Here is a 15,120-nt window from a genome sequence, read left to right as displayed (position 1 = left end):
TCCCACTACTCCCTTCCGGGACCAGGTGGTGAACCTGCAGGCACTCCCCTCCGGAGAGGAAGACCCAACCATTTATGTGTTGTGTCCAGTACGCGCGCTGCACCTTGGTCTGGACCGCACACAGAGCCTCAGAAGCTCTTAGCAGCTCTTTGTCTGTTCTGGGAGACAGCACCTGGGGGGGGCTGTCTCCAAACAGAGGTGGCGCACTGGGTACCAATCCCAGGATCGCCGTGCCCGCTCGCAATGAGAACTCCACTCGTGGGCACTGGCACAGGGCGCCTCTCTGGCAGACATTTGTAGAACTGCGGGTTGGGCTACGCCCAGTACCTTCACAAGGTTTTACAATCTCCTCGTGGAACAAGTGGCAGCACATGTCCTTAACGCCGCAAACGTTTAGGTTGGGCTCCTGGTTTGGGCGTACGCCTGCGAAAGCGCCTTCTCCCCTCCTCAGGTAAGACTAGTGCGCTATTTTAGCCTCCCTACTTTCCCCTCTCGCGGCGAAGTATAGGCATTCCATCAATCACTAAGCATTTGCACTTGGTAACAGACTGAGCGGAGCCGTCTGTTGGAACCAGGTCCGGTATAGGTAGAGTCATCCCTGCTCAGGTAGACCCCTGTACTAGGACTTGTGCCCCATACGTAATGACTCCCCTCTGGGTCGTCCCGTGTGTTGAATTCCTCACTCATGATTTCCCGATTGGTGAATCTGTGACCTCCCCGCCGGTGGTAATCCCATCTGGATTTGTCCCCCTACTCGGGCTGACACCTTTTTGCGCATGTTGTTCTCCCCGCCGGTGAGACCATGTGAGTGTCTCCACATGTAACCTCCCCTCCGGGTAGGATGTGGCCTCCGTAACACACTCTTCTAAGAGGAGAGCAGTGTTTCCCCAGTGTTCGGCTCCGGACAGCTCCTCGCTACTAGAGGCATACGCCACTGTCCGTGAGGCCGTCAGTACAGGCTTCTCAGTATGACCAATACTATGTGACTGGAAGATTACATCTCGCGGTAGCACTCTTATGACTCGCTAGCCTAGTCAGGGTCGCTCCGCTGGAGGTTGTGATATCGGTGCAAGCGCTGTGGCGTTTAAGATAAATCCCCAGTCAATGTCTCACAACGTCTAGAGGCCGACTGAAGGGGAACGTCTCGGCTACGTCTGTAACCTCCGTTCCCTGATGGAGGGAACGAGACGTTGTGACTTCATGCCACAACACTGCGCCGAACCACTGCAGTGACCGGGAGTGCCCTCTCAGGTTCCTCAGTACAAAGGGTGAGTGAATGACCGGAGATTGGCGTGCGCGTGCCATTCGCCAAGCCCATTGGCGTTATATAATTAATTATCTCGGAGAAGGTAGGTTCTCAAGATCAAACCCCAGCCAGTCTCTAACAGACGTAACCGAGACATTTTGCTACGGCTACATTTCTAAGCATTATTCTGTGTACTCTTGTTATTCTGTGTATAACCTGGGATTGTCTTACCGTTTTGCATTATTGCTACCTGCCCTGACTTATGCCTGTTCATGTTATTGTTCATCTGCTGCCAGCCTCTCATCTACCTGCCTGTTATCACGTTGTAGTGTCTTAGACAGGTCAGACATGCAAGAACTAGTTAGATTTCTTAAATATAACAACTTCACCCCTCACCCAGCCAGCAAGCTGGGGACCCGGGGATCTACCCCCACTCTGCAACTAACATCGCAGAACCAGATACCTGGTTACTATAGCAACCCACACCAAACCATCAAGATAAGATTATTTTACGACCCAATGGAATGTATGGAGATGTGCTCTCTGTATTTACTGGGGGAACAGACATACAATGGAAATATATATTTTTATATAGAAATGTACATATGGTATGAAACCAGTTCGTGGCATCTCTTCGGAGACTGCCTTTTCCCCCACTGCTGCCTGCCACGCGGCCACAAGGCCAGAACTTTCTAGAAGGACAGTTTCTGAAACCAATTGAACCTTTCCATCTCTCCAAGCGCATATGGATACACATCTAGCACAGAGTTTGCGAGTATCCATTTCTATTTATAGAATAGCTGCGTTAACTTTGTGCCTCTTTGTTAAAGATGATTTTGTTAAAGATGATTCTAAGCGCATGTACATTTTGTGTTTCATGTTGTGTTTGTGTTTTCCGATCATCATTTACCATGAAGAGTAGAGTTTAATAAACAACCATATATTCACTTGTGATGGGTTTTCTGTGCTCCATGCTCAAATACAAAGTCACTTAAACCGTGTTAGATTTACGCTACCTTTGCTCTAAATTCTGTTTGGTAAAGTCGCGTTACTTATGGCCATAACGAATGCAAACTAATATTGTTATACTGTACATTGCTAATCAGAGACTGTAAAATATGTATATTTAATAACGCTTATTATACATATTTTACTTTGAGCTAAACTAATGTTTTAACTCAGCTCATGGATTTGATCTTGATAGATCTGGTGGAGAATCTTATTTGGTGAGCCAAGCTCATCATTAATTTAACATGCAGCTAAAACCGCTACAACGTTTACGACTGTTTGCTGCCTGCCTCGACCTATGGCCTGTTTCATGTTTAACCCGCCACTATATCTCTGTCTTACTATTAAAGGAGAATTGCAAATGGATCAGACTCCCCCTGGAACATTCATTACACATGAGGGATAACGGAAGTCAGGCCCGGCTTTGCCCACAGTATCAGAAGCTTTGCCCACCCTGCCTCCACCCAGAGCTGTTGAGAGAGAAAAACTGTTCCCTTTACAAACAGAGTTGGCGCAACTCTCTCTCTCAGCGACTCTGCATCCACTCTGCCCCCTCACCACATAACAGCCAATCACAAAATGAATACGACGTTCATACAGCTATAGTGAGGACTCGATAATCTTATCGCAATTTAAATAAACATTTTAGATCTTCATGCTCCTGGTACAGGTACCTTTTCTGCATTAAGCTTTATTTAGCCTTGGTGGCAGCTTAACCTTCAGCGGCTTTGCTATAATTTTACATAAAAAAGGTAAGGGAAACTAGTGTTAATATCACACAAACAATAAAGGCTATTTTTAGCAAATGTTGCATAAATCAAAACACATTTCAAACATTCCAATTCAAACATTTGGAAGAAAAAGGATACCTGGTGTTACAACTCAAACTGCCACATTCTGCAAGAAGAAAGGATGCCTTGAGGGTGAGTAAGACATGGGAAAATTATGTTTCTTGGAAACATAAGTCCTCATGTGAGTGTACATTATTTTAAATATATTTTAACAGTACTATAACTATCTGTAATAAGTACTCATTATTTTAAAGACAAAACTTTTTCAAATGAAAAGTTAAAGTGTGTAATTCTGAAAATGTAAATATATCGCCCATACAAGGTTGACAGGTTCATGTTTCTTTAAATGATAAATTAGTCACTCTGCTAGCATGACTGATTGAGCATTAGCATAATTATGACTAAGAATTAGCATATATATCCCTCACAGTTGTTTTTCCCTCTTACTTTGAGACGAGGGAGAATGCATCAGAGCACACCGGTGGGCAGGGCACCAGTCTGACCAGCATGCTGTCAGCGGCGGCCTGGAAGTGAGCCCGTGCCACACGCTCCAACACGGACGCCAGGGTGGCAGCATCTCCCGCCTTCCCACCAGGGTCGCCGCCTCCCGAATCTAAGATGTGACCTCCGTGAATCACCAAGATGAGCAGTTGTGTTCTGCACTTCTTCTGCAGGAGAGTGAGAGAGAAGGAGATGAAATTAGAAGATAGTGAGAGAATTATTCAATGGAAAAAATGAGCAGGATAAAAGAGACTAACCTCCATGTCTTCCAGACCATCCACACTGCTCTGTGGGGCGCAGCGCGGGTGTCGCAGTCTATAGAGGTTCTCTGGTTGTGAATGAGATATGGAGAGAAAGAACAAGATACTGAACTTGAAGGACCTGAAAGAAAACTTACATGATTGTATATACAGTATCTTATATGATTACAGCTTATTGTTGTGTAAATCCTAGGGCTGTCAAACAGTTAATTGCGATTAATGGCATCCAAAATAAAAGTCTGTTTAATGTGCATATTAATGTTGTATTCATAAACTCAAACACACATACAATACATGTATATATTTAAGAAAATAATTAAGAATAAAATTAAACAAATATTTATATATAATTAGAAAATGTAAATAAATACATGTAAATATTCACTAAATATATTTACATGTATATGTTTATAAATACAAAATTATTATGCATAGCATCGTAATTAATCATTTGACAGCTCTAAGATACAGCAAAAACATATATACACAGTATGTATATATAAATAAATAATTTTTTTGTTTTGTATTGTGTACAATTGTACCCCTGTCACCCGCAGCTTCGAAACGCAGGCTAGCAGCGGAATCCTCTTCGTTCTGTTCACGAATATGATGCATAGACGAAAGACACCAAATAAGGATTTCGGGAAATGGACGACCCGCCAGTGAAAATTCCAACCATTATTACACGCTTTCCATGGTGATTCCAGCAAGGGTGGGGACATAGTTTTAAACACCGTTTTTTCTTGTACTTGCTCAATAATTGGTTTTAGTTAAATAATTGGTTGTAGTTCATTTTTACTCTGTCAACTTACGGACTGCCACTTCAATATATAAAGTAGAAAAGAAGAAATAGAAGTCTGTAGGCCTACTAATGGATCAGGTGTTGACGGAAGAGATGTGTTTTTAACCAATGTTTTGAAGATGGCTACAGAATAAGTTATCCACAACTTAATTGATACTTAACTATTTTATGAATTCGCACTCAATGGCCATAAGCGGTGATGTTCCTGGCACATTCTAGTTCTTTTATTACGCATGTTTGTTTTTAACTTCAACCTATAGGGAAGATGGACAGTTAATAATTGTATGTACAGATTTGTCTATTTGTGTGCACTGGAATCTTACTCTCTAACCCTCTTACTCTAAAAAATCGCTCATGTAAAACCTGTCAGGCGAACTCAGGTGCGCCCCAGGCTACCGTACCCTGTGCATGCCCTTTAGCCGATTACAAATTATTTTCTTCAATAAAATACATGTAAGAGATGATAGCGTTGGCAATTTACCTTGGATTTGAGCAAGAGTGAGTGTTGCGAGTGGAATAAGAGCAACAAATAATTGGTAATACAATGTTTCCAGATTTGCACTCAGGGCGTGTCCGAATCCACTTTTGCTAGTTTAATGGCGGGAAACGGTCTAAACGGGTTGTCCCAGTTCGCTTAATGAGTAATGGGTGTATTTTTGGGCGTAATGTGAAATAAGACAATCAGATGTCATCTTCCATTCCCTTTAAGAGACAGTATTGTGTGCTTCTTGTGTGCACACACCTATAGACGCATATTCCTAACGCGCTCTTTAAATAACCAACAAAATATTGCGCCCAATGACTTTAGACCAGGTTTTAGTTGGTCTATGGCGCTTTTTTTTTTCAGTAGCAACATGCCAACAATGCCCCTGAGCATACCTCTTTTTAGACCAACACGTCCATGGGTGCACAAATAAGCGAAAATGCATTTGCTATTTAAACAAAGTGGTACAAGACGGGAAAATGAGATCTGCGTCGGGCTAAAACTAGCAAAAACGTTTGCGCTGCACCTTGCGCCGCATTGTGCCTGGTGTACGATAGGGCCCCAAGTGATGTTTACGCTGCGCTGTGAATAATAGCATTAAATGAATAAAAATCACAATATATTTGAGGCGAGCAGGGCGGGACGAGAGCCGCGAGAGAAGCTGCGCTTGCATCGGTCTCGCACGGAGGAGCTCCGGAAGTTTAAAAGAGGAGCCACAACAGGGAAGGGAAAGAGAGGACCAGGCCTTGACTTTATGTTCTGTTTTAGTGTGTTTGTATGGCCGGCAGTCAACCGTGATGGCCGGCATTTTACCTTCGGTTTGTTGTTTTTTTGTTATATTAAAAGTATTTTTTACGTTCGCCGGTTACCACCTCCTTCCTTTCTTTTATTGAACCGTGTTCTGTTTACTATCATGTGTCATGCACGTTCGTGATGAAGCAAGATGAATGCAAAGCACCAGGGTCCGATAGAATTAACCTGAGACACAAACCAACTCTGAGAAGGGCGTTGGGAACAAACACACTCTGATACACACACACTGATACCGCAAATACAATGCAATGGCAAACAACATGAGAGCGCAAGCTCCAGTTTATACAAGTATACGCAAAATATCTTAGTCATCTTGTTCTTTTAACCTTTGTGTGCATTAATCCGTGCCTGGGCGCAACCTTAAGCCTGGCCTCCCTGGCCTCGGGGTAGTTAAGAGTAGTTGAGGATTTTATTTATTATAAAAACCTAAACAAAGAATTTCATAAACCGTGTTCTTGAATGTGGCACCTGCTTTAATTTGTAACATTTGTTTTCCCTCATGGTATTTTTTAGGACTAACCTATAGGAAAACTCCCTCTTTTGAGGAATATATTTTCTTTGAATCGATGCAGAGCTGCAGATAAATTCACATTTTATAGTACTCAACTAATATTGTGATTGGCATATTATTTTGCCCTTTTAAAGAGCACCAGAGGATTTCTGTCAAAACCAGACTGCTCTTTGCCAGTCAATGTCCACCTCACAAAGAATCACAGATCAGACTGCAAGGGGCCGTGCCCTAACCATCTCAGAATTTCAATGGCAGGAGAGTTAGCATTTGTTTTTGGCTCCATGTGTGAGGCTTGGGAGAATGGGGATATATGAACAATGCAAGACTCTTACAGACAGACAAAAAAGCAGAGAGAAAGAACCATTTCTTGAAATAGTTCGGATCTAATTCATTTGTCATCAGTTATTTCATCTTTCTGTTCTGATAACGAATGCTTTTTGTATTACTGATAGTTTCGCTAATTTTCATCTTATGAAAGTTTGATATAAACGCTTATTAGTTTTATTTATTTATATATGATGTGTTTTATATATTTAATATACTGTATCACCTGTATATTTCCTTTTGTCATTACTCACTACCATCTGTATTAATATGTATTTATTGTAAAATTGCTTTGCAATAATGCAACATTTTAAAAAGCGCAGTCAGAATTTAGATAAAGACTGTTGACACTTAAAACCAATTGAACAATTAGCATTATCAAATCTTTTTCTCTTGCAAATAAGAAACAAACTTATTCTGTACATTTACATCTTATTGATAATCTCCGAAATTTTCGTTAATTTATCAAATAATCCAAAATGTAATTAAACTGGAGATATTATATATTTGTTTTATTTATTTTATTTATTTACACTGATAACAATCACATCCAAGGTCAATGTTAATGATAAGACATTGATGGGTAAAGATACTTACTGTATTATTCACAAACACATGAATGTGCACACACACAGTGCATTTTCCATGCTGAGAAAAACACATGTGCACACCCGTACACCCGTACACCCGTAAACCCGTACACACACACACACACACACACCCGTACACACACACACACCCGTACACCCGTACACACCCGTACACACCCGTACACCCGTACACACACACACACACACACACCCGTACACACACACACACCCGTACACACGTACACACCCGTACACCCGTACACACACACACACACACACAAACACACACACACACACACACAATGAAATTATATAGATATTTTCCATCAGAATGAAGAAGCTGAATAACCATTTGCATCTATCTCTTTGAATGTGTAATGAGATTTAGTCTAGTAAGTCCATTGACATATTTGGGTTCAAATGTATCTCTATATTTGCCAGCATATACAGTATACTGTATGATCCACAGTTTCTCATGTCTTGCTCCCACTTTCCCTCTGTGATTCATTAGCGAGAGGTCACATGGGTTTTCTTAAGCTCGCTGTGCTCAGGTACATTTCAATTCACAGTATAATGCAATGGAAAAGTGGGTATGTCATGACTGCTTCGGTTTGTTGAGGGTTTCAATTTAGTTAATTCACCGCCTGTCTATGAAATCTTCTCTTAATTCAGAGCTGTCACTGAAAATGTGGTTGTATTTATTCTAAATGAGAATGTTCAGTGTAATGTTAAAATCCTTAGCATTGATGATAAATAAGTATATCTGGGTTCAGATAATTTGTGAGAACCATCCCTGCTCTACTAAACCTGAAATAAATTCTAGACTCATTAACTATGTAACTGTGAAATGAAAACGAATAATTGTTTGGGATAATCCTCTCTCTCTTCTTCTTTCTCTATGATGTGACCTTATCATCACAGAACCCAAAATTACCAAATTTTCAGAGTTTTAAAGCTATCCTTGAATCCCAGCAAATAGATTCGATTAGATTGAACTTTATTGTCATTACACATATACAAGTACAGTGTAACGAAAAGTAGTTTAGGTCTAACCAGAAGTGCAATTAGCAAGTGCAGGATATACAGTTAGAATAAATACAGAATAAAAGATTGAGAAAATATTATACAGTGGGCATGGACTATGAAAATATTTTACAGTAGGTATGTTCTATGAAAATATGACAGTAGGTATGTTCTATGAAAATATGACAGTAGGTATGTACTATGAACAATATATACAGATGGCTATACTATGAACATTAACACTATGAACATTAATGTACAGGTGGCTATGAACAGATCATAATTTAGACTAAAATAGTGCAAGTGACTTAAGTGTGCATAAATTATAGACATTAGCTGTTAAACTTGCAATGCAATAGGCGAGTTAATGCAGTTGTTGAAGTTACAGTGCAGTGGATTGAGTTAATACAGTATTAAAGTTACGGTGCAGTATACGAGTTAATGCAGTTAATAAGGTTGCAGTCCAGAAGATGAGTTAATGCAGTTATTGAAGTTACAGTGCAGCAGATGAGTAAATACAGTTAATAAGGTTACAGTGAAGTAGATGAGTTAATGCAGTTAATAAGGTTACAGTGCAGAAGATGAGTTAATGCAGTTAATAAGGTTGCAGTCCAGAAGATGAGTTAATGCAGTTAATAAGGTTACAGTCCAGAAGATGAGTTAATGCAGTTATTGAAGTTATAGTGCAATAGATGAGTAAATGCAGTTAATAAGGTTGCAGTCCAGAAGATGAGTTAATGCAGTTAATAAGGTTGCAGTCCAGAAGATGAGTTAATGCAGTTATTGAAGTTATAGTGCAATAGATGAGTAAATGCAGTTAATAAGGTTGCAGTCCAGAAGATGAGTTAATGCAGTTAATAAGGTTGCAGTCCAGAAGATGAGTTAATGCAGTTAATAAGGTTGCAGTCCAGAAGATGAGTTAATGCAGTTATTGAAGTTATAGTGCAATAGATGAGTAAATGCAGTTAATAAGGTTACAGTCCAGAAGATGAGTTAATGCAGTTAATAAGGTTGCAGTCCAGAAGATGAGTTAATGCAGTTAATAAGGTTACAGTGCAGTAGATGAGTTAATGCAGTTATTGAAGTTACAGTGCAATAGATGAGTAGATGCAGTTAATAGAGTTACAAATATCTGAGCTGTGTGAAAAACCATTCCGATTGCGTCAAGGCCATTCTTCTACTAGAGCAAATACAAAATCACCCGCCAACACCAGATGTGGTTTTGTCTTGGTCTCAACCAGCCACAGTCAGGAGAGGTGAGCGTGCCGGTGCTCACCTCACTCCCAGGCTCGGAAGCCTCCGCGGTGCAGGGAGCAGACGACGTTGTGGCAGCATCCAGGCAGAACACAGCCAACACCCTGATCGACATCCCATCGCAATGCGGGCATGACAGATCCACAAAACATGTCTCAGCGTGCTTGAGCCCCAAGCACCTGATACAGGATTCGTGCCCGTCTGGTTCGAGAACAAAGCGGCCGCACCCAAGATTACAGCGGTGATACAAGGCAGTGACACGTGGACTTGTAAGAAATTAGCCTTTCAGGGAAATTTGCTCTTTTTGGCACTTATGGCTTTCCACAGAAACACACGAGAGGAGTCGTCCGAGAGCCTGAGTCCGCTGATCTGCGTCGTATGGTCAAGAAGGTACAGCGAGAGATAAGGTGCTTTGCATATAAAGGTGAATGAATGGGCACACCATCCTCCTTTTATACCTGTATGTACTGGCCGGAAACTGGCAGGTCATACCATTTCGCCAATTTCATTGGCCTTTTAAAAAGTACAATCAGAGTTGATAGGTTCTCAAGCTCAAAATGTCAGGGCCCGGTCTCGAACTCGGGTCTCCAGCGTAATAAGTAGTCAATTTCCAGACTGAGCCAATAGGACTTGTTTGAACCCACAACGGTGAGGCAGACGCAACAGTGCTTGAAATAAAGTTTTAATTGGAAAAAACAAAAAGATAATCCTTCACGCAAAAAATATAAATCCACAGTTGGGTAATGGCACAAAAGATATAACAAAAACAAAATCACTCTCTGACCTCAGAGTAACATGTGACGGGCTACAACATACAAACTTAGAGCAAGGGACTACGGAAAAACTAGGGGTATAAATACTCAAATTAAACAAGGCACAGGTGCAAACAATGATCCAAATCAAGCGTGAAGAACTCTCTGGGGACCTCTGGTGGCCAAGAACCGGCCAAATGGTGACAGAATCCTCCCCCTAGGAACGGCTCCTGACGTTCCTACCAGCTTTATTTGGATGGCGGGCCCTGAAATGTCGGATGAGGTCAGGGTCCAGTATGTCCTTGGCAGGAACCCAGGAGCGTTCCTCGGGACCGTAGCCTTCCCAATCCACCAGATACTGCCAAGACCGCTGTACTCTGCGGGAGTTCAGTATCCGGCGGACGGTATATGCAGGCTGGCCCCCGATGACCCGAGGCGGAAGGGGGAGGTCTGCCTGCGGGAACAAGGGGAGAAAAGACAACAGGTTTTAACAATGAGACGTGGAATGTGGGATTAATTTTGAGTGACCCGGGTAACTGCAGACGGTAGGTAACTGGGTTAATTTTCCTGACAATCTTGAATGGACCGATGAATCTTTGGGACAGCTTACGGGACTCCACTCTAAGAGGTAGGTTTCTAGTGGAAAACCACACCCTCTGGCCTGGGCGCAAGGTGGGACCCTGACAGCGACGTCTATTGGCCTGCTGCTGGTACTGTTGCGAGGAGCGTAGGAGGTTGATCCGGGCTCTCTTCCACGTGAGACGGCAGCGTCTAATGAACCTCCGAGCTGAAGGTACACCGACCTCTGCTTCCTGATCCGGGAACAATGGGGGAGTATAACCGAGCTGACACTCATGCGGAGACATACCAGTTGCGGAGGAGCGTAGTGTATTGTGCGCGTATTCGGCCCAGACAAGGAACGAAGACCAGGTGGATGGGTTATTGGAGACCATACACCTGAGGGCAGTTTCCAGCTCCTGATTCATCCTCCCGTTTTGGCCAATGGACTCTGGATGATACCCTGAAGACAGGCTGGTAGAGGCCCCTATGAGCTGGCCGAAGGCCTTCCAGAATTTAGAGGAAAACTGGGGACCTCGGTCGGACACCATATCCTGGGGGAAACCGAAGACTCGAAAGACGTGGTCGATTATCAATTCAGCAGTCTCTTTGGCAGAGGGGAGCTTGGGCAGGGGTATGAATCTAGCTGCTTTGGAGAACCTATCGACGATGACTAAGATGACTGTGTTAGCAAGTGAAGGGGGAAGACCAGAAATGAAGGTGTTAACATCGTTCTCGATATTGGGCCACCAGAACCTCCGGCGGATGAACTCCAGCGTGCGGCCAGCGCCGGGATGGCACGTGAGGCGAGAGGAGTGCCCCCACAGAAGGACCTGAGACCGCACTGACTTGGGGACAAATAGCCGATTGGTAGGTCCTCCGTTCGGGCCCGGCTTGGTGGCTTGGGCTCGTCTCACGGTATCCTCCACTTGCCATGAAACTGGGGCCACGATCCTAGTACTGGGAAGAATGGGCATGTCGGCATCCTCTCAAACCGTAGGAGCGTATACTCGAGACAAGGCGTCCGGTTTCAGATTCTTAGACCCAGGTCGATAAGTAAGGATGAACTGGAAACGATTAAAGAATAATGACCATCTAGATTGTCTGGTATTCAACCGCTTAGCCTGCTTCATGTATTCCAGGTTTTTGTGGTCCGTGAGCACCTAAAATGGTTGAGAAGCCCCCTCGAGCCAGTGTCTCCACTCTTGCAGCGCCAGCTTGACTGCCGGAAGTTCCCGATCCCCCACATCGTAGTTCCTCTCAGCCTGTGTGAGTCGGTGTGAAAAGAAACACACGGGTGAAGCCTCTTGTCCTCTCCCCTTTGAGACAGGATAGCCCCAACCCCGACTTCGGAGGCATCGACCTCCACCACAAATGGATTGTCCGTTGTGGGAAGTGACAGGATGGGGGCAGAGAGGATGCACTGTTTGAGCTTCTGGAAAGCAGTCTGCGCAGCTGTGTTCCACTGAAACCTTGTGCTGTTGCCTTTGGTCACCGCTGAGAGAGGTGCTGCCACTGAGCTGAAGTTCTTAATGAACTTACGGTAGAAGTTAGTGAACCCGAGAAAGCGTTGGACCTCTTTAACATTCTTAGGGGTAGGCCAGTTCGCTACCGCTTCAACTTTCTTGGGGTCCATTTGGATGCGACCAGGTTCCACTATGAATCCCAGAAATTAAACTTGGTTGAAATGGAGCTCACATTTCTCTGGTTTCACATATAGGTGGCTATCCAGAAGCCCTTTAAGCACCTTTCTGACATGCTCCGTGTGTTCCTAGGGGCAGCTCGAGAAGATGAAGATATCGTCCAAGTAGACGAATACAAAAAAGTTTAGTATGTCTCGGAGCACATCGTTGATGAGCGCTTGAAAGACAGCCGGGGCGTTGGTCAGGCCGAAGGGCATCACTAGATATTCGTAGTGGCCAGTAGGTGTATTGAAGGCTGTCTTCCACTCGTCGCCGTGTCTGATCCGCACAAGGTGGTAGGCGTTCCGTAGATCAAGCTTAGTAAAAATGGTCGCTCCCTGTAACAGCTCGAATGCCGTGACCATAAGGGGTAGAGGGTAGCGGTTCCGGACAGTGATTGCATTGAGCCCCCGGTAGTCTAAGCACGGACGTAGGCCCCCATCTTTCTTGGCCACAAAGAAAAACCCTGCTCCTGCAGGTGAAGTAGAGGGTCGGATGATGCCTGCTGCCAGTGCGTCCTTGATGTAAGTGTCCATGACCGTACGTTCAGGGGAGGACAGGGAGAATATCCGGCCCCTGGGGGGACAGGTGCCCGGAAGCAGATCAATGGAGCAGTCGTACGGCCTATGGGGTGGAAGCATGGCAGCCCTCTGTTTACTAAACACCTGCTTGAGATCATGGTAGCAATCGGGAACACGGGACAGATCGATGGGCTCTGAAGGCTCGGAAGGGGAACTAGGGGAACTCGGGAAAACACAGGTGGCCTGACATGTCGGACCCCACTGCCCGATTGACCCCACGGACCAGTCAATGTGAGGGTTGTGATCGCGTAGCCAGGGGTAGCCTAGTACAAGGGGAAACTCTGAACACGGAATGAGGTGGAAGGTTGTTGTTTCCTGGTGTTGCGCAACTGAAAGTCGCAAAGGGGCAGTAGCACGAGTAACTAGTCCAGAACCCAGAGGTCTCCCATCCAACGTGTTAACTCTGACGGGATCTGTGAGAAGACCCGAGGGAACGCCATTTTCCTTCGCCCAGTTGCCGTCCATGAAACTCCCTGCGGCTCCAGAATCTACCAAAGCTCGAAGCGAAAGTTCCCGGTTGTCCCAGGAAAGGGTGACTGGGAGGAGCATACGGGTGTTGGATGGATGGGAGGAAGTTGAGTCTCTCGTTACAGGCCCTCACGGCCTATACGAGACCGTGCGTTTCCCTGGATCTCAGGGCATGTAGTGCGGAAATGGCCTGGTTTGCCGCAGTACAGACAACCTCGTTCTCTCATCCGGCGGTCTCTCTCGGCCTGGGAAACTGTATGGCATAGCCCATAAGCTGCGTCGACCTTGCCGGAGAGTGAGAAGTTGCTTTGTCGTCTCAGGACCACTGACAGCATCCTGAAACACTCGCTTGAACTCGTCGGAGAATGCTTCATAAGAGGCACAACAAGGACGTTGGGCTTCCCAAACAGCAGTAGCCCAGGGCAGGGCTTTATCTGACAGCAGGGTGATTATGTAAGCAACCTTGGAACGGTCGGTGGGAAAAGAGGAAGGTTGTAGCTCGAAAGAGAGAGAGCATTGGGTAAGGAAGCCTTTGCAGGCACTTGGATCACCTGAGAACCGCTGCGGGGATGGAAGACGAGGTTCAGCCATGGGATTAACCACCACAGGTACTTGGATTGGAGGTTCTGGAGGTGGAATAGTTGCGCGGGGAATCCGAGTAGTTATCTCCCTGATGGATGTCAGCATCTCAGACAGAAGTTGTGAGTGTCTCATCATTAAGGCTTCTTGTTGGCCCAGCGCGGTTGCATGGCGTTGGACCATCTCCTCTTGGCGAGACAGCATGGCGAGAAGCTCCTGGAGACTGACTGCCTCTGGGTTCATGATGGCTCTAAGTTTCTGTTCCGGTCTCGAACTCGGGTTTCTGGCGTGATAAGTAGTCAATTTCCAGACTGAGCCACTAGGACATGTTTGAACCCAAAACGGTGAGGCAGACGCAACAGTGCTTGAAATAAAGTTTTAATTGGAAAAAACAAAAAGATAATCCTCCACGCAAAAATATAAATCCACAGTTGGGTAATGGCACAAAAGATATAACAAAATCACTCTCTGACCTCAGAGTAACATGTGACGGGCTACAACATACAAACTTAGAGCAAGGGACTACGGAAAAACTAGGGGTATAAATACTCAAATTAAACAAGGCACAGGTGCAAACAATGATCCAAATCAAGCGTGAAGAACTCTCTGGGGACCTCTGATGGCGAAGAACCGGCCAAATGGTGACACAAAACCCATCTGTCAGTTCGACACAATGTCGAGAGACCGACAGAAAGGGAACTGATGCTTTTTCCCTGCTAGATCATTCTATCAAACTGCCACATTAATGTGCCCCATTGCTCCTTCAACACAACTGATTCACGCTTTAATGAAACACATTTTTCTCGGATTAATGGCAAAAATAAGTCGCCTATTTCTCCTCATTTAAAAGTAGCTGTGTTACAGGAACTCTAAATCTTCTATGCCCTATTAGA

General features: G+C 44.4%; 1 protein-coding gene across 1 annotated transcript in view; it reads right to left on the bottom strand.

The window, feature by feature from the left end:
* The window catches only part of plrdgb (PITP-less RdgB-like protein), a 63,935-nt gene that overhangs the window by 22,931 nt on the left and 25,884 nt on the right, over positions 1-15,120 (bottom strand). Inside the window, exons 4-5 of the mRNA XM_079486177.1 lie at positions 3,804-3,874; positions 3,493-3,713 (exon numbers count right to left, since the gene is read on the bottom strand). Coding sequence (XP_079342303.1) covers positions 3,493-3,713; positions 3,804-3,874 — 292 coding nt within the window. The remainder of the gene's footprint in view (positions 1-3,492; positions 3,714-3,803; positions 3,875-15,120) is intronic.

Source organism: Barbatula barbatula (genome assembly GCF_947034865.1).
Source record: "Barbatula barbatula genome assembly, chromosome: 22".
Classification (NCBI taxonomy): Eukaryota; Metazoa; Chordata; class Actinopteri; order Cypriniformes; family Nemacheilidae; genus Barbatula; species Barbatula barbatula.
Note: the sequence above shows the minus strand (reverse complement) of the source record. Positions and strands in the feature narration are given on the sequence as shown.